Source organism: Arachis duranensis, chromosome 6 (assembly GCF_000817695.3).
Source record: "Arachis duranensis cultivar V14167 chromosome 6, aradu.V14167.gnm2.J7QH, whole genome shotgun sequence".
Taxonomy (NCBI): Eukaryota; Viridiplantae; Streptophyta; class Magnoliopsida; order Fabales; family Fabaceae; genus Arachis; species Arachis duranensis.
The window spans coordinates 86,979,463-87,000,029 of record NC_029777.3 but is presented as its reverse complement, the minus strand read 5'-3'; the positions used below and the strand labels follow the sequence as shown (position 1 = coordinate 87,000,029).

Sequence of the window (20,567 nt, the reverse complement as noted above, 5' to 3'; positions counted from 1 at the left end):
TAGTATTCAATAAGCAAGAATTCAAAAACTTAATCAAAAAATTTTAATCTATATAAGCTATCAATTAAAACACCATCACCAACAATATCAAAATTTTTAAATAAAGTAAAACAACCATATCCACTATAAAAAAAACACAATTGTTTAACTTTAAAATAGAAATTAAATTCCAAGACATTGAATGTACATAAAGAGTCTTAGATAAATCTAAATGAAAGCTTGTATCCAACACCAAGTGAAAAGTTTATATTCCTGCAATTGGTGCTTTCACATAATTTTTCATGTAGAGGAATATCTTACTTTAGCTTGTGGTTTGGATCGTAAAGAATTCCTGCGTTACATTAGATATATGAGTTGTAGCACTAAAATCAAGATACCAAAAATTATGAGGAATATCAATTAAATTTAATTCATAAGTACATACATATATATTAAATACACCTTTCTTTTCAAACCATATTTTACGTTTAGGATAATTTTTTTGGAAGTATTCTTTCTTCTTACATAAATGACACTATTTTACATAGACATGTCCTTTCTTCTTAAAATTATTGGGCTTTGTCTTTAATTTATTTTTTTATTTGCCAGTTCCTTGAATCAAGTTGACAGAATAACCACCACAATTCTTAAGTCTATTTTCTTCCTGAATGAACACTCCAATCAATTCATTAATGTCCCATTTTTCCTTCATGATATTATAATTAATTTGAAAATGTAGTGATCTAACTTCTAGCACGTCATGATCATATTAAAAGTAAGGTGCTACTGACTTGCTTTCTTTTATTATCTATTTAATATCGAACCTTTATATCAATATCGCATTTTAGTCTTTAAGAAAATTCCAGAAAATTTTGGTTTTTATTTACTAAAGTCATATATCAAAGATTTATAAGTAATAATAATCACATAAATATTATTAACAATAAATGTTATACAAAAGAAATAAAATGAAATTTAAATACAACATACCAACCCTATCCTTCTATATAAAATAAAACTTAAGTAACAAGAGCAATGGGACTTTATAAAAGTATCAAGAATCGTAAATAAAATTTACTATTTGTCCATAGTTTCATATTGAGTCTTCAAACTTGTATCATTGAAAAAGTGAAAAAATTTTGGGGTGAGAACAAACCACATGTCCTCAGTAGGAAGAGTGAATGCCGTGAGAGTAAAGAAGTAAAATACAAATAATTTTTTTATAACTTTAAAATAGATACTTTTATTTAGCCTTTAGAATTCTAAACTTACTTTAAAGACTTTAGTTAGTTTCTTCAAATTATGTTACTTTAAATAAATATCAGTCATGTTACTCAGTTTTAAATTACATTGATCAGTTCTCAATTACAAAAATCAGTTCATTTTTCACCTCAATTTCATTAGTCATTCCTCAATTACACAAATTATATAGTTCACATATCAATTCTCAGTTACTTTAATGCTTGACATATTCAGGAATTAACAAATACAAGCAGACACACAATAGAAACATACAAACAATTCACACAAAAATCAGTTAGTAAGGAATCTACAAATAATACAACACAGCAACACATGAATACGCAAACAATTCAGACTAATGCATATGATGAATGCGTTTACTATGCAGATCATGAGCTTATGCGTCGGTTGTCTACTCGCAACCCAACGTTACCCAGGGCGAATTTCGAGTATAATTTCTCTACTGAATTAGTCAGCATGGGTATCACATGTAAGACCCAGAACTTTTGAAAAAGTGCTATCATGAGCTAATTTTAAATTCAATATTTTTGTAACTTTAATTTCAGAAATTTCTTTATTAAAGATAATGTTAGCAAGTTTTGATTAATTGAATTTGAAATAAATTAGGATTATTATCCCATTTTATAATTATTGAATTATTTTCTATATTTAAATTATAAAGTTGATAGTTATGAAATAATAAAAATTTTATATGATTTGGATTAAATAATTAATATTTTAAATATTAATACTGTTGTTTTGGAAAATGAAGAAATTAAGTATATTATTTCTAATTTTTGGATTCGAACATTTCATTGAAAATAATTTGTGAAATTGATGAACAAATAGTATTTTTATACATTATTATTGTTGGGTTAAAATTCATTTCTAATTAATATATTGGCCTTATTTTTATTTGAAATTACAAAATTACCCTTGTACCTAATTTTACCCTAATCCTAAAATTCAACGGACACAACTCTAACCCTAATTTTCCTTCCTAGCCGCCACTCCATAAATAAACACTCTCCACCCCCAAACTTGAGTTACACGTGCAGCCACCAGCAGAAAAAAAAAAGAAAGAAAGAAAGGGAGAAGAGGGCTGACGGGAAGGGGGAAGGGGGAAGGGGCCGCATTACTGCCGCTGCCCAATCCGCGCCGCCATTGTTGCCTGTCCACGGAGCCATGAGTCATGCCTCTGTCACTGAGAGGAGGAAGGAGAAGACGCGATGCTGGAGGAGTCGCACCCAGTCCCTGTCGTGTCGTGTCGCATAGGAGGGTCATCGGGGGAGAGCGGTGCTGAAGAGAAAGAGAGGCCAAATGTGGGGCTTGGTCGTCATCCTCGTCGCTGACTAGCTCGCCGCCGCCGCTGTTATGTCGCGCCGTCATCATCCTCTCCACGGAGCCAAGTCATCGTGGTCCATGGTGGGCCGAAGAGAGAAGCTCAAACAGGTGAGAGAGTGACACGTCGAGAGGAAAAATGCTATGAAGGAAACGTGTCCACCGTCGTCAAGCCGCAACGCCGTCGCTGTCATTAGTTGGGTCACTGTCGGTGTCGATGATGGAGCCTCGCCGAAGCCTGTGTAGTCGTCATCCTGTGTCTGTTGTTCTGGTCCGCTGAGAAAGGGAAGATGCCGTCCTTGTGCTTTATGCATCGCCGACGAGCACGGAGAGGAGGGACTCTGTCTGCGTCAATGCCTTTTGAGGGGTTGTGCTTGGCCGCCGTTGTGTTGCCCTGCTTCACGGTGGCTGAGCTTTGCCACCCGCTGCTCTTTGGGCTTATGGTGATGCGGGAACCACTGCAGGAAGAGGAGCAGGCTGAGTTACCGTGATTCAGGCTGCCAAGGATGGTTTTGTGACTTCCGGGACTACCGCCAAAGCTTCGGGCCGAGCCTCTACCGCCGGAGAACGCCACTGCCGTCACTGAAAAACACTGCCGATAAGGGTTTTTAAGTTGGTTTTCATTTGTTTAAGATTCCGAAAACTTTATCGTCTCTGTATGTGGGTTTCAGTCACTATCGCCGGATTTCGGTCGCCACTGCTGCTTGAGGTGGCTGTCGGGCTACCGCTGAACCGATTCGGAGACCACCGCTGTTTCAGTTCAGCCGTTCTTTCTTCATTTCGGTAAGCATTTTCGTTTTAAAATCCCCGTGTTAGTATTCTGTTGTGTTTAGTTAATGAATTTGAGCTTTGGTAATGTGGGATTGAGTCCTAATTATTATATGTTGCGATTAGAGTCATTGTGGTTGTTGAGAAAGCAAGTGGAGCTGAGGTTTTGGTTGTAGTTGATTCAGGTCAAGACGAAAGGAGTCAGTTAACGAGTTTGGGTTGTGGTTTCAACATGTCGAGGTAAGGGTTTTTCTAAAAAGCCATTGTATATCTGGAATTGTTATAAATGGATACTGGTGTGAGAATTATATACTTTTAGTGATTGTACCTGTCTTACGTATTGTTTGGCTACTTTGGATGGATATGATTATATGTTTTGATTAGATTATTGTTTGGTTTTGATAAATGAATTGTTGCTGAACTGTCTCTTTAAAATTTTGGAAATGTGTTTAATCGATTGATAATGATTTGATTTTGAAACGGTTTCCTTGAGATATGAAAATGAGGTGACTGTTGGATTTAGCATGCTTTTGAACTAATTTTGGATTTTGGACCATTGAAAATGATTGTGGAATGGTTTAGTTGGGACTCGAACCGGGTGACAAAGTCCAGGTTTTAGGGGAGGTGCTGCCGAAATTTCTATAAAAATCTTAGACTTCGTTTGAAAAGTTATTTAGAAAGGTTTGGATTTGAGAGATTATATTATTTGATTTATTAAAGAAATATTTATATTTTCGAGCTTAATTTATGTAAGTAAACTATATGTATTGAGTTCGATTTATTTAGAAATGAATTGTTTTATCAGAGCTTTTGGTGAGACTTAAAGGTTTCGTTCAGTGGAGCTTTTAGTTATTTTAAAGGACATTGGACTTTGACTGAATAATTGCGTTTGTGACATTTTGATAGTTAGGGTGTTACATTATGGTATCAGAGCGGTCATTCCTGTAGAGCATAAGGAATTGACCGACTATGCTTCAATTGCATACTCTAAGTGTCTATCATGCAATAGTCTTGTCAAATGACGAGAATTAGAGCTTTATGCACATGACGGTCTATTGATTAATGCCATTAGCCTTGCATTGCATAATTCCTGACATTAAGTTTGGCCGGCTTAATACTAGTGAATTATGTATATGAAAGTACTAATGGATTATCATAGATGATATATGAGTTTTGGGTAACGCAATTCGCGGGTTTTGGGAACGTTAGAGACTATTTCTCGAGGTTATTCAGTATGTGTCTTGAAATTCTGTTGGAGTTGATTTTTTTCCTTCCTAGCCTATCTTGAAGTTCTTGTTGCTCTTTTCTTTTGGAAAGTATTTTGGATTTCCAACCTTATTCGTCTATTCATATGCATTCTTGTTTAATTCTAATTGCATACGCTTGTTTGAAATCCTTTTTCTATCTATCTTTCTCTGTTTAAATTCTTCTTCTTGATTCACGTATTCTTTGAATATAGCTTTGAGCTTGTCTTAATGCGCTGTGCTTTTTAACTCTTGATTTTGAGTCCATTCTTAGAGAAATTGTTAATTCAATTGTTCTCTTTTTTTTACAGTGATTACAATCAATTTTGAAATTTCTATAAAATTGCTGTTGATTCGATATACATTATCTATATAGAACCTTGAAAATTCCTTATACAGTGTAACAACTGTTTATTTCTAATACTTCGCCTGTACTTTTACTGGTTTACGGAACTACACTTACTTTAAATACAACTTGACTTTCTAATAATTTTACTACAGTTCCAATGCATATCTTTATTTGATTATGTATTTAGGTATTTTTCAAAATTTTAGAAAGAAAAGATTTTTGCCCTTATTCCAGTTGATCTCGTTTGACAAGTTTCGCCTAAATCATTTTTTTAATTTGAATTTAATTTAGCATGATACATTGCTTAGGCAATTGTTGTTCTTTTGAAAATATTGGGCTCACATCTTTCCTTTTTAGCATGAACTAATTCCTTAAGTTTTTGTTTCTAAGGATGTCATACTTGACTTTGTTTTCAACTAATCTTTTACATCTTGTGAACATTACCATTGATCTTGGTTTTCCTTCTCTTGTGAATCTCATCTATATGTGAGTCAGCTTGATTCGTTCAGTTTAGTGCATCATTTATCCTCTCATTGTCTCTATCAGAATTCTTAGTCAAAGATTTATTCTTGAGAAATTACTAGCGATTGAGTTGTCTTTTCCTATGACTTTTGTATTCTTTTGGATCAATTAAAAACTTGTTTGATGTCTCATGTAGGGGTGTCAAAAATTCCCAAGAGACGGGGATCCCCGCGGGGACCGCCCCGAATGGGGGCATCGATGATGGAGAATTTTTTCCATGGGGATGGGGATGGGGAGCAAAATTCTCCCGAGATAGGCGCGGGACCCGAGCGGGGATCCCCGCCCCCATCCCCGAAATTCCTCAAATTTTTGAAGTTACTTAAATACCCTTACTTTATTATTAATACAGGGGGTATTTTAGTAATTTTACCCATTAAAAAACCCTAAGTCCCCTAACCCTATTATCAGTCTCTCATATTCTCATTCTTCCCTTCTCACTTTGCGCCGTCTACTACAGTACTACTATTCCATTCAACCATTCTTCCATTCTCACCTTGCTGCGCCATCTACTCTACTATACTATATTCACCGTCATCGGTCGCCACTCCTGCCACCGGCCACTCTTGCGCCACTCGCCACCACGTCGTTCTCTCTCTTCAGGCGCGGTGTCTTTTTTCTCTCCATTCCTGCATTTGCGTGTTTGCTTCCGCCTCTTTGCTGCTCGCCGCGTTGCATCCCACTGCTCCACCATCTCTTTGATGCTCGCATTTATTGGAGAGCATAGCTGCTGACGCTGAAATAGCCACCGGTTGTCCCTCTTCTAATCCTCTTCCTTCTTCCCATCAACTTGACTTCAGGTTAGATTTTGTCTCCTTCTATGTATCTGAAGCAATTAGACATATAGGGTTTATAATTATGAAATATTTAGGGTTTGATTTTGTTAATTATAATTTCTGTGATTCTGAGTTGTTGGATTTGGTTAGGGTTTTGTAAATTTCTGGTTTTCTGCCTGTAGTTATTTTGGTTGTTTTGAGTTGATTATGTGATTCAATTTGAGTTGAAAACTCTAATTATGTAGTTCTAAGTTGTTGGGTTTGTTTACTGATCTTGTTAATTTGAATTTGCTTGTTCTGATTTTACTAATTTATTTTTTCTTATACTGATTTTGTTAATTTATTTTTACTTGTACTGATTTTATTAATTTATTTTTGATTTTGTAATTTAATTTATTAACAATTCTGCTTGATGAATTTGTACCAATTCTTGTTCCGTTTAATTTGACCTATTTCTTTCTGTTATCATCATTTTTAATGTATGTTGTCTGTTGTTGGAACAAACCATTTTTCTGCAATAAATAGGAAAACTCTTTTTAAATGCAGTGTTTGCTTGCTTAATCATTTTCCTTTCATTGTAACTCATATATTGGAATCAGACTTAATCAATTGGACATGAAAATCATCGAGTTATATATATGGTGATCCAATCCATTATTCAATATTCCCAATGCAGTTATATATATAAAACCTACTTTCCCTCAAATCAAGTTCTGTAGTCCACTGTTGTATGTAGTCCAATTTCATTAACTAATCCATCAACTAGAATTCTTGACTAGTTAATGATTTTGTTAATTTATTTTGACTATACCACTTGTTTAGTTATTATTTCATCATCATCATCACAAGCTTCATTCTACTATGCCACTTGTTTAGTTATTATTTCATCTATTTTCTTATTAGATTCTATCTATCAGTTTTCTTATTAGTTTTAATTTGATACTGTTTTGCTAGTTTTGGTTTTCTAGTCATTTAACTTGAGTATTGTCTTCTTCAATTATTCTTTTGCTATTTCTGTTTTTTATATATCTTTGTTTCTTGTTAATTTATTTCTAATTTTATAATTTAATTTATTAATAATTCTGAGTTAATTTTGAGCTGCTGGGTTTAATTTATTTTGGCTTGTTTTAATTTATTGTTTATGTATTCATTTTTAATTTAGTATTTCTGTATTAAAAATTACTGTATAGGATGGATAGCTTTAGCTCAACTCCTATTGAAAATAATAATGAGATAGAACCAACTCAAGATGATGAGGGTCAAGCAATTCTTGAATATCCTTCTGAGATGGTGATTTCAAGTATACTTTTGGAGTCTTGTTTCGAACTTGTTTTAGAAGTTTTGAATTCTTTTTGAGGAAGTTCTAAACTAAATTTATTTTTCTGTTGCCTGATTGTAATTTAAACCATTGTTCAATTTTGACAAAGTTGATTTAAATTTGGCATGCGCTATTCTAAATTAAGTTTTGAAAAACTTTCTTGTTTAGTGGGAACCTGTCCGTTTGTAACACACCACTTATTTCTTTTACCAATTTATAAGCAAATTTTTACCTCGGATTTTCTTTTCTAAATAGAGTTTAACCTTCTCTTTCATCCTTGCTATAATTTTATACACGCTTGTTTGAATATGAACTTTGAGAATTTTTGAACAAGCATTTGATTTTCTTCCGAGTTTTATGAATTACTTTTGGTTATGTTGTGCACCTAACTATCTTTTTAAAATATTTGAGGAAATATTTTAGCTCTTAGCCAAACCTGCACGCATTCTTTTTTTTAAACTCTATGTAATCTACTTCAACATAAAATTGTATTAAAACAAAGCCACGTTTATGCTTTAGTTACTCTCTTAAAGAATGTTTGTTGCTTAACTTTTTTTTAGACTGCGAAGTGATTTTTCCACAAGTTTTTGACTCTTTTAGGAACAATGTATTCGGAAGTATTTTAATCGTACTCTTGAGTTCTGTGAGCTTTGTCTTGGATCTGAGATATTCTTTTCTGTAAACCTCATACTTCTTCGACTCAGCTTGAATTTGTTTCAAATTAATGCACTGATTTTTCTTCTTATTTATCCTATTGAATCTGTTTGATCCAATGGTTATCTTTGAAGTTTTCAATTGATTTATTTTTAGCAAACTTCATTACTTGAGCATCCTTGTTTACCTGGAATTGGATACATTCTCTCAAATCTATGAGTATTATCCTTGACATTTGTCTCTCCTTTCTAAAATCTTATATCCTTCTGAGTAGACTCGATAATTGTTTGATATCACGTGCGACCTGTAAACATAGTAATGCGATGCGTTAGTTCTTTAAGACGTGATATGTGTATATAGAAGTTGAATCGGTAGGTGTAAAACGTTATGAGTTGTAGCTGTTTTGTTCCTTGTGAAAGAGTCTGCGGGTGTTAGACTTGTGACCAGTTGTGGGGTTGTTACGTGAATGATGGAGTTGGAAAGTTGGAGCTTTGAGATTGATACGATATTAGTGGCGGATGTTAAGCACGTCGTTTTAACCCAATCCTGTTTTATAGCCTTCGATGCCTTGCTTTACTATCACATGTTTGAACCATGTCATCTTTTGCATTGAGCTATCTTGTAACGTTTGTTTTGCAATCACACTCCTTCCTTTGTATCTTTATGCATACGACAATCCAAGTATTTAAAAACCGTATATATGATTATATGTTGAGATATTTTTGCTTCTTTCTTAAATGTGTTCAAGAGTGAACTGTTATGAAATTTCTTTCGTTCTGTATCAATTTTTGAGGACGAAAATTTTTATAAGGTGGGTAGAATGTAAGACCCATAACTTTTGAAAAAGGGCTATCATGAGCTAATTTCAAATTCAATATTTTTGTAGCTTTAATTTTAGAAATTTCTTTATTAAAGATAATATTAGCAAGTTTTGATTAATTTAATTTGAAATAAATTAGGATTATTATCCAATTTTTTATAATTATTGAATTATTTTTTATATTTAAATTATAAAGTTGATAGTTATGAAATAATAAGAATTTTATATGATTTTGATTAAATAATTAATATTTTAAATATTAATACTGCTGTTTTGGAAAATGAAAAAATTAAGTATATTATTTCTAATTTTTGGATTCGAACATTTTATTGAAAATAATTTGTGAAATTGATGAACGAATAGTATTTTTATACACTATTATTGTTGGGTTAAAATTCATTTCTAATTACTATATTATCCTTATTTTTATTTGAAATTATAAAATTACCCTCGTACCTAATTTTACCCTAATCCTAAAACTCAACACACACAACTCTAATCCTAATTTCCCTTCCTAGCTGCCACTCCATCAACAAACACTCTCCACGCCCAAACTTGAGTTACACGCGCAGCCACCAGCAGAAAGAAAGAAAGAAAGAAAGAAAGGGAGTAGAGGGCTGACGGGAAGGGGGAAAGGGGGAAGGGGCCGCGTTGCTGCCGCTGCCCAATCCGCGCCGCCATTGTTGCCCGTCCATGGAGCCATGAGTCGCGCCTCTGTCACTGAGAGGAGGAGGAAGAAGACGCGATGCTAGAGGAGCCACACCCAGTCCCTATCGCGTCGCACAGAAGGGTCACCAGGGGAGAGCGGCACCGAAGAGGAAGAGGGGCCGAATGTGGGGCTTCGTCATCATCCTCGTTGCTGAGTAGCTCGCCGCCACTGCCATTGTTGTGTCGCACCGTCGTCATCCTCATCACGGAGGCGAGTCATCGTTGTCCATGGTGGGCCGAAGAGAGAAGCTCAAACAGGTGAGAGAGTGACACGTCGAGAGGAAAAATGCTATGAAGGAAACGTGTCCACCGTCGTCAAGCCGCAACGCCGTCGCTGTCACGCCGTTATTGTCGATGAGGGAGCCTCGTCGAAGCCTGTGTAGTCGTCATCCTTTCCAACAGCGAGAGAAAAGCAAGATGAATCCTTCTGTTTCTGTTGTTCTGGTCCACTGAGAAAAGGAAGTGCCACCATTGCGCTTCACGCGTCGCCGACGAGCACGGAGAGGAGGGACTGTGTCCGGGTCACTGCCATTTGAGGGGCTGCGCTTGGCCGCCGTTGTGCTGCCCTGCTTCATCGTGCCTAAGCTCTGCCACTCCCTGCTCTTTGGGCTTGTGTTAATGCGGGAACCACTGCAGGAAGAGGAGCAGGCTGAGTTACCGTGATTCGTGCCGCCAAGAATGGTTCTGTGACTTTCGGGACCACCGTCAAAGCTTTTGGCCGAGCCTCTGCCCCCGGAGAATGCCACCGCCATCGCCAGAAAACACTGTTGGTAAGGGTTTTTAAGTTGGTTTTCATTCGTTTAAGATTTCGAAAACTTTATCGTCTCTGTATGTGGGTTTCAGTCACCATATGTGGGTTTCAGTCACCATCGCGGAGTCCGGTCGCCGCTGCCGCTTGAGGTGGCTGCTGGGCTGCCGCAGAATCGGTTCGGAGACTGCCGCTTTCAGTTCAGCCATTCTTTCTTCGTTTCGGTAAGCGTTTTCATTTCAAAATCCTTGCGTTAGTATTCTGTTGTGTTTAGTTAATGAATCTGAGCTTTGGTAATGTGGGATTGAGTCCTGATTATTATATGTCACGATTAGAGTCATTGTGGTTGTTGAGAAAGCAAGTGGAACTGAGGTTTTGGTTGCAGTCGATTCGGGTCAAGACGAAAGGAGTCAGTTATCGAGTTTGGGTTATGGTTTCAACGTGTTGAGGTACGGGTTTTTATAAAAAGCTATTGTATATCTGGAATTGTTATAAATGAATACTGGTGTGAGAATTATATACTTTTAGTGATTGTACCTGTCTTATGTATTGTTTGGCTACTTTGGATGGATATGATTATATGTTTTGATTAGATTATTGTTTGGTTTTGATAAATGAATTGTTGCTGAACTGTCTCTTTAAAGTTTTAGAAATGAGTTTAATCAATTGATAATGATTTGATTTTGAAATGGTTTTCTTGAGATATGAAAATGAGGTGACTGTTGGATTTAGCTTGCTTTTGAACTGATTTTAGATTTTGCACCGTTGAAAAGGATTGTGGAATGGTTTAGTTGGGACCCAAACCGGGTGGCAAAGTCTAAGTTTTAAGAGAGGTGCTGTCGAAATTTCTATAAAAATCTTAGACTTTGTCTGAAAAGTTATTTAAAAAGATTTGGATTTGAGAAATTATATTATTTGATTTATTAAGAAAATATTTATGTTTTCGAACTTAATTTATGTAAGTAAACTATATGTATTGAGTTCGATTTATTTAGAAATAATTTGGTTTACCATTTGAATCACTGAAGGCAAGTATTATGTTCTAATATTGATTTTAATATAAAAAGGACTTTTGCTTTTGGTGAGACTTAAATGTTTTGTTCAGAGGAGCTTTTAGTGATTTTAAAGGACATTGGACTTTGACTGAATAATTGCGTTTGTGACATTTTTATAGTTAGGGTGTTACATCACATGGGTGTCCCCATGTCAGTCAGATACCAAAGCCACACAGGTTTATCCGTCTCAATCAAGCTAAAATCATAATTATAAAATTGCTATAGCATATGTGCATTCGGTGAGAAATAGGATACCATATGGCGAACCCATATCAGTTAGATACCACTTGCCTTTAAAGTGGGCGTTCCCGCATTAGCAATTGACACAAAAACTCAATCACACAACCAATTCTCAAATATAATGATCAGTTTTTAGTCATCTGTTCATCATTCACAGTTTCTTAATTATCTTTCTCAATCATCGTTTCTCATTCTTTTTCTTTTTTGTCATAGCTCTGCATCACCAAATAATCAACCATACCTCCGCATCACTATATAATCATTCACACTTCCGCATCACCATATAATTTTATACATTCTTCTTTATCATCAGAAATATACGCTTTCATCCATTCATCAATCATAACATCAAAACGTTTAGTTTATAAGTATTCAAACTCCTTCAATATTTAATCAAGATCAAATTCCTCTTTTTATTATTTAAAACCCTTTCTTATCATTTTTAAGCATTCTTTCAAGCTACTTTCAAGTTACTTTCAAGCGCTTTAACTTTAATCTTAACACTTTAAAAGAATACCCGCTTTTCAATTTTATAAACAATCAATAACCATCGTCAAACAGGTCTTAATATTCATTTTCAGTTATCGAATATCAAACCTATCAATTAAGTATCTAAGACGCAACTCACATAATTCATTTTAATTAGATCCTTATATTTTTTTATTAATTTCTTATATTTTTATAAAAATTTATACATAACTTCTCCTAAAAATAGATTTAAACCACCCTTACGAATTTTCTCTTTCTCAACAATTCACCAGTCTTTCATCAGCAGTTACCATAACAACAAATTTCCAATAATCAGTTTATCATAATTCAGTTTAACAACTAACACCTTACCATCAATTACAAATCAGAATTTCTGGCAACTTCAAATCAATCAGAAAACCAATAACAATCACAGCTTCAAACCAAAATCAATCTCATTAGTTAATCACTCGCAACAATGAAACCAATCATAGCCATAATCCAAACTCAATTCATCAATGATCCAAAACGATAATTTTTTTTCAATAATTAACTCTTCATATTTCAATTTAACAAGTAACACTAAATTAATCACCGTTCATAGCCACAATTCAATCAATTCACATCATAATTTCATCACATTCAACCATATTCAGAGTCACCAACAACCCCAATTTCATCAATTCTCATCAATTAGTCATACAAAAATATTTATAAATTATTTTCAATTACTCAATAAATTTTTTGGGCATTCTTAAATTAAAACCTTTAATTTTAAAATGAACCCATACCTCAATATCGCAATTAGGAGTAGGAGTGGCAAACGGGCCTAAACCCGCCGGGCCGGCCCGCGTAATCCGCCAAAAAAGGCGGGTTGGGCTGGAAAATCGGGACCGCCAAATAGCAAAAGCCCGCCTAACCCGCACCGCTTAAACCGCGAGGTTTGACGGGCTTTGGCGGGGCGGGACGGGCTTCCCCGTCGGGCTAAGGTTTTTTTTAGTGAGGGGGTATTTTTGTAAATTTTTGCCAAAACCTAACTTCCTCCAACCTAACTTACAAGAGTATGAAGATAAAAATTGAGTATTTTGAATTATGTTTATATTATTTTAGAGACAATATTTATAATTATGTTTTGGATTATGTTTATTTTGCTTTGGAGAGAATATTTATACTTATATTTTGAATGAAAATTTGGTTTATAATTATATTTATTAGATATTTATAATTACAAAGACTTTAATGTTTGTTAATATAAAAAATATAATTTTTTATGCCATTAGAAATTATTAAATTTAAAAAACAGTAGCAGAAACAAGAGCGGAGCTGAGCAGGGGACAGTGGCATTTTCCGATGTCAATGGCGGTGTTCCCTCGCAACCAGCGGTGCAGCGACAAACCTCCCTCTCCTCTGCGAGTTCGCCTCCCTCTTCATGTTATGTTCATCTTATCAACAGTAGTAACTTCTAATCAACGGCGATGAGACAGTCTCGTTCTTCTCCTTCTCTCTCACGTTCGCATTCCGACGAAAGTGGCGGCCTCTACGGCGACAGCAGCGAGGCACGGCAGCGACGCTCTCCCCAACAAGCCTTAGCAGCGGTAACTTCCTCCAACGATGGCACAGACGGCGGACTCCTCTAACTCCCTTCAGCTCGTGCATGTCTTTCTCTTCACGTCTCTCACTCTTAGCGAATGGTGACGGCAACGCACGAACGGCGGTGACAGGGCTTGACTCGATGGTGATGCATAATAACGGTCCCATAGACGATGACGGCGGCTCCTCCTTCCGTGTCTCCTTCTCTCTCACGCTCGTTCTCTCTCTGCGTTTCTTCCTCCATTTTTGGTTCTTTGTGTGTTGAGTGAGGTGAAAGTGTGAGTCATTGGGTTATAGAAGAAGAAAAGAATGCGTGTTTCTGAAAAGAAAGGGAAAGCTATGCGTGTGTTACTGCATGTCTGTGTATGTGCATGTGCGGGTAACTCTAAGGTTAGGATTAGAATAAAATACACACTAGTAGTTTAGCAAAAGAAAATAATTAATCAAAAAATCAGAATCGTGGGTATCATCTTTGTATCATAATTAAACCAAAGAAAATCACAAAATTTTAAAATACATGTTCTGATACTACATGTAAAACTTAATTTAAACAGAAACATTAATTAGAATATTAAAAGTTGTGATTTTCATATTTAAATTGGTTGATATAATGAGTTTTTGTTATAATAGAGTTGAACTTTAAAATTGGTTTCTATTACTTCTCCATTCTTTCAAACGTTCATCAGGATGATAATTTTTTTGTATTTTCTTGTACTTTCAATCAAATAAAAACTATAAAAATATCGTATATTATAAATAGAGAGAGAACCATTTTTATATATGTCATTATCTTTGAATCTAATATGTCCATTAAATATTAGCATTATTAGATGAAATTAAGTCATTAATAATTTATAAATAATTATAATTAAATCATAATAAAAATTTAAATTATAATAATCTTTCAACAATAAATAAATTTATTATAAATATTGAATTTCAAATAGGAAATATTACTAATTGACTCAAATAATAAGCGAAGATATTTTGTTGGATTCAGAGTTAAAAATCCTTTCTTCCACCTCAATTTCTTCTGTGATCCAAATGAGTGATAAAGTATTCTTCTTATTTCTTCTTGTCTGAATTTGAATTTTCATTATTTCTTTTCTTTTATGCTTTTTTTTCTATTTTTTAAGGAAGGGAATCAAGGGATGCGGCAGCCTTCATTTGAAAATCTTATAATGTTGTGGAGAAAGGTTCACCACCACCCATCACTCATATCTGTCTTTGATTATTTTTAGGCCACGTATTAATAATACCATCCCATAGACACAAACGTCAATTCGTTCTTTTCCATATATTTTCAATGCTGCATAATAGATTAATAGTAGTTCCCATCATAAAAAAAAAAGGACAAGAAAATAATGGTATATATATAAATAATTAATTTCAATAACTATATATATATTATGAATTTTGTATAACAAACTTAAAATATATCTTTTTTATAATTAGTGTAATTAATTATCAAAACCAATTGCTTATCATTTAATATTTTTCTAGATAAAATTAAAGAACTTATAAACGCTATTGTTGATAAGTGTTTTCAGCTATGCATATTCTTAAATCGTATCATTTTGATAATTAGTTAAAGGCTAACAATTGACATCTCAACTGATTTCATTTTTGCCCATTCATATTAGCTATGTTTTATGGTTTATAATTATTCTCAATTTAAAAATTTATTTTTATATTTTTGAAATGAGAATATTAAAAATAAAAAACAAAAATAAAAAATAAAAACAAAAATATAATCCAATTGAGTATGTAGTTGTAAAGATTTAAAAGAAAATGACACTCATCTCTCTTGAGAAATTTTATTTAAATAACACATCCTTTTGTTTTATTACAATTTTTATAGTCTCATTTCTTACAAAATTAAAATAAGCTGCATTTCAACAAATTTTACAAAAAAAATTCATTCGATTGTAATTACATATAGGCATATTAGAGATAAAAATTTGGTTTGTTCAAATAATAATAGTAATAATAATAGTAACTATATATGTGCTTTATTAATATAATAAATTTATTTGTTTTTAATATTTTACCACATGATAAAATATTTTGATTTCTAAAAAAAATATTTAATTTAATATTATATATTTTCCATCATTAATAATAGTACAAAAAAAAGCAGTTCCTTATTGCATATAATAACAAGCTGTGAAAGCGATTGAAAATTACGTTTCGGAAAAAGGAATCTAGCAAAAATAAAAGGGTGTACGTGGCCGAAAGTAAGGGACCATACAACCACAAACGAATATCCACTAAAGCGATTTAAGCGAATCTTTTCCAACTTCAAAGGATTAAAATGGCAAAAATTATTTTTTCTGAACACTGTAAATCCATGATATCTTTTGAAGATATTTTTATTATTTTAAATTTCTCACCAAAATCTTTGAAGTTTATCACAAAAATTGAAAAGAAATAATTTATAAATAATGTTATACATTTAAATTTTTTTATAAATCAGGTCTAACTAAATTAAATAATAAATTATTAGATAAAATTCAATTTAAATAATTTCATATTTTATTATACAATAAAAAATATATATTGAATAAAAATATTAAAAAATTCCTATTTACTGGTAATTCTCAAATAAAATAAAATTAAAAACACGTGGTTGGACTGCACACTAACGTGGAGAAATAATATAGGTTTTGCTCCTCCAAGGACAAATAATATATATAATATATAGGGTAAAGTATAAATTGGTCCCAACTTTTGGATGTAATTTTGTTTTAGTTTTTAAAATTTAAAGTGTTTTATTTAAATTCAAAAAAATTTTATTTAATATTAATGTAGTTTCACCGTGAGGTCAAAGTTAAATAATTGATGAAATGTCTTACATAACAGTAGTACAAGACAAGGTTGATAATTTGGAGAATACGTTCAAGATTTAGAGGTACAAAATCAACCGTGGATACATCAAAATATGTATTTATCATTTTTCTTAGTTTTATAGAAAATATTTCATTTAAATTATAAGAAAAATGATAAATAAATGTATTGATGCATCCACGGTTGATTTTGTGCCTCTAGAGTTTGTACTTATTCTCGAGATTATCGACCTTATTCTTGTACTACTGTTTTGTAGGGTATTTCTTTAATTATTTAACTTTGAGCTCACGGTGGAACTAAATTGAATCTAAATGAAATTTTTTTGGATTCAAATAGGACACTTTAAACCTTAAGAACCAAAACAAATTATGTCCAAACGTAGGGGACTAATTTAATACTTTACCCTAATATATATAATCAAATTAGGTTGGTCTAGTAGTTAGTTTAATAGTTTATTTAAATAAGTGTTGAGAAATTTAAATTTTATTTTATGCATGCAACAACTCATTGGCTAGCAACAAACTTTTAAATGGAACTCCAATATGCAACAAATTAATTATTGATTTGTCAAATTAGAGACATCGTGATTTACATATAATTATTATGATAAAATCAAATACTTTGTGCATTATTTGTTCGTTTTAATTATCAAAACATGTTATCTTTCTATTTAATTAGTAGAACGATCACCTAATTATGTTAGTTTATTAGACTCGTTGGCCGTTGATATATCATATCATATATTGATTTATGTATTTTTTTTTTTTTGGATCGTCATGAAAATTTCCTTATTCTCATGTAATTTTTTTTTTCCGTTGACATACCATGTAAATGAAGTTCTCATATGATGTTGTCTCCTTGGATTCGGCTAGCCTTCTTCTCCTTCTTAATTTTGTTATAATGGATATTTCGTTAGCCTTCTCAATTTTGATTAGCTCCTTTTTAAAATATGTTACTGTCGCTTTTTCATCACTAAATAAATGTCATCTTTAATTGAGTTTTCATTTTCCAAATTTTGAGAATTTCATCTTCGAACTCTATATTCTCTCCTTCGCTGCTATAGTTTTGCCCCAAACTAGTCTTATTCTTTTTCTTAGTAAAAAACTATCTTACTTCTCATTTTATAAAATTTTTTTATGATTCTCTTTTTGTTTCTAGAACTATTCGCATTTGCTTTCTTATCCTTTAAACATATACCAAATTTTATATATACTCTCAATAGTCTTTTAGGTCTCATCGATTCGTACTCTCTTTTTTTTTTATTTGTGACATTAGGACAAATTACAACTCTACTCTTCTTAATTTTTTTTCTTTTACTCGATACATAATAGAGACTTCGATTAACTTTTTCAAAATTAGGTGGATATAGAGATCATTCTGCACGGAGTTTGGTTCAAATCTCAAGCACCAGCCAAAAAAAGAAGAAAGAGCCAACCATCTAAATTCGCAGCCGACCTATCATCATCAAAAGCAACAGCAGTAGCACAACCGATTTACCAGCTTGTTCTGTAGCTCTTTTGGATAATAGAACGCACAGGGCATCGCAATAAACGATGCTATGAGTATTTGAAGAAGCTGGTGAGTAATAGAACCTGTAAAATCCGGTCAACTGTAATTAATTAAATAATAAATTAAATAGGAGCAAATATGGTTAGAAAATGTAGCAATCGGAATCATATAATTTAAATAAGATATTTGGATTTAGTAAATTTTTTTGAGTCAAAAAACATAATTCTTTTTGTGTAAAAACGTGCATTGGAGTTTTGACCAACAGTACCGGTTGAGATCTGTCTGGTACTGCAGCTGGAGAAAAATTGATTATAAGTAAATAAGGCTAAGAAATTAGGATTTATGATTAAGACAAGTAAAAATATTTAAAATGCGATTTAAAGCTCTAATCTTAAAGGTTTTGGCGCAAAGTTGGGCTAACGGACTAAACCAAGTGATTCGGGCCCAAGTAGACCCAAACCTAGCATATATAAGCCTTAACTTAAAGCCATTCAGCCACCATAACTCACATTTAGTGTGTTTGTTGCTGAAATTAAAAGAGAGAGGTGAGAAGAGAGGAATCCTAACTCTCTTTGATTTTCAAATTACCATAACTTGAGATACAGAGCTCCGATTGACGAGCCGTTTGCGGTCACATGTTGCTCTTCTCCTCCTCTTCGAGTCTATCTAAGTTTTATGCTGAGTATTTAACTCTCCTCTGCCCAATTTTCGTTTTTCCTCTTGTATTTCGAATTTGGTTTGGGTTTTGAGGAAAGCTTGTAATTTTGGTTATTTAGGGATGCTCTAGTATGAGCCATTGGTGATATTCATCACAAAATTTCATGGGTTAAGGTAAGGAACCTTTCAATCCTTGTGATTTATCATTTTCATGAACCCTAGGTTGATTATAAGTGTGAAAATTGATTATGTTAGATTATTGGGTGATTTTGGTACACAATTAGAAGATTGGCATTACTTGTGGGGCCTTGATGAGGCTTGGAGCTAAGGGTTGGTGGAGACTCTCAAGAAGAAGCTCAATTATTTTGGCTACAAGAGGTACAGTTTAAGTTTCATTTAAGTATCGTGTGGTGTGATGAGAATTCCTAGGCTAGATGCTCTTAGGATTAAGTTTGGATTGTGTAATTGGTTGGTACTAATATGCATAGTTGATATGTAATGTAAATTAATGATTGGGTTGAGAATTGTGTGAATTGTATGTTTGTTATGTTGAGAATTTGATGAATTGGATAATGAGTATTGATTTGTGGAATATGCATTTAAATTATGAATTTGGGCCGGAGGCCGTGAATTTTAGGCAAGAGGCCAGAAAGAGATAAGGAAGGTAAGTTGATGTGTGTATTATGTGATGATATAAGAGATTGGATGGATTTTAAATATTGAATGTGTGAATAGTTAGTTTGGTTATTGGATAATAAGGTTTGAGGAATTGAGGTGTGGAATTTGATAGTTCTGGGTGAAATTGTGTAGATAAGGTAGGTTTGGTATTGGTTGAGTGTAATTATATGAATGTGGTTGGGTTGTGGTCATTTGGATGAGTGGAAATGAATTTGGCTTGTGAACATTGGAAAAATTGGTGGTTTCTATTTTTGGGTAAAAACTGATTTTTGACTAACTTTGGCGGTCTATAACTTAGTCCACGGAGTTTGGAATTCTTCAAAAATGAATTTTTATGAAAGTTTATTCAACGATCTTTCCAACGGTTCAGAAACGGTTGAAAAAGGAATTTTGTAGAAGAAGTTATGTGTGATGGAAGGTTGAGGTTTAAAAATGTAATTATGCAGCTTTTTAACTTAGTAAATTTTTTGGCAAATCATGCTTCCACGCACATGCGTGGCCGACGCGCACGCGTCACTCTCAAGTTTTACTCCCCCACGCGTGCGCCTGGCCGACGCGTACGCATCAATGCACTAATGCGAATGCCTAGTAGAAAATCTCGAGAGTTGCATGGGTACTGTGCTGGTTTTGTGTGAGGAGCACAAAACGCACCCACGCGTACGCATGGGCGATGTGCACGCGTCACTCTGCTTTTCTGACTTCCACGCGTACGCGTGACCCTATTTTCAGCAAAAAGAGATTTTTTAGTATTTAAAACCAAATTTCAGACTTCTAAGCTTCCACTCTCATCCTTTAAGTCCTAAATCTTTGTAGTATACCTAGTAATGAAAAGAAGTTAGGATATGTGGTAACTTGTGGATGAAGTAAAGTGAAAATCAATGATGAATGATGAGTAATGATGATTGTATGAATTGCTGAGGGTGATGGTGGAAGTGCGGTGTATAGTGTGAGCCGGATGGTTGTGATAAGAATTGAATTATGGCTGAATATGTATATGTATATGATTAATTGTTGAATGTGGTAAAGGAATAGTGATGGAAAATGTTGAATGTGATGT

General features: G+C 33.5%; 1 protein-coding gene across 5 annotated transcripts; it reads left to right on the top strand.

Moving 5' to 3' along the window:
• The first annotated feature begins 2,297 nt into the window (after positions 1-2,297).
• Positions 2,298-7,487, top strand: LOC127739768 (uncharacterized). Of its 5 annotated transcripts, XR_008000477.1 has the most exons (4): positions 2,298-3,345; positions 3,457-3,570; positions 5,903-6,242; positions 7,456-7,477. XR_008000477.1 is itself a non-coding variant. In XM_052251316.1 (3 exons), the coding sequence occupies exons 1-3, from the start codon at positions 3,221-3,223 to the stop codon at positions 6,167-6,169; spliced, it is 447 nt and encodes a 148-aa protein (XP_052107276.1). In that variant the 5' UTR covers positions 2,298-3,220; the 3' UTR covers positions 6,170-6,424. The 5 variants fall into 5 exon arrangements, 3 of the variants coding, with proteins under 3 accessions (XP_052107276.1, XP_052107275.1, XP_052107277.1); XR_008000478.1 differs by lacking the exon at positions 5,903-6,242 and having other exon boundaries at positions 7,456-7,487; XM_052251316.1 differs by lacking the exon at positions 7,456-7,477 and having other exon boundaries at positions 3,516-3,570; positions 5,903-6,424.
• Positions 7,488-20,567: the final 13,080 nt, after the last annotated feature.

Coding starts and splice junctions, on each gene's coding strand:
- LOC127739768 (XM_052251315.1), top strand. CDS start 3,221: ATGTGGGTTTCAGTCACTATCGCCGGATTTCGGTCGCCACTGCTGCTT. Junction 3,346..3,456: donor GCCGTTCTTTCTTCATTTCG/GTAAGCATTTTC, acceptor TGTTGCGATTAG/AGTCATTGTGGTTGTTGAGA. Junction 3,571..5,902: donor TGTGGTTTCAACATGTCGAG/GTAAGGGTTTTT, acceptor CGTCTACTACAG/TACTACTATTCCATTCAACC.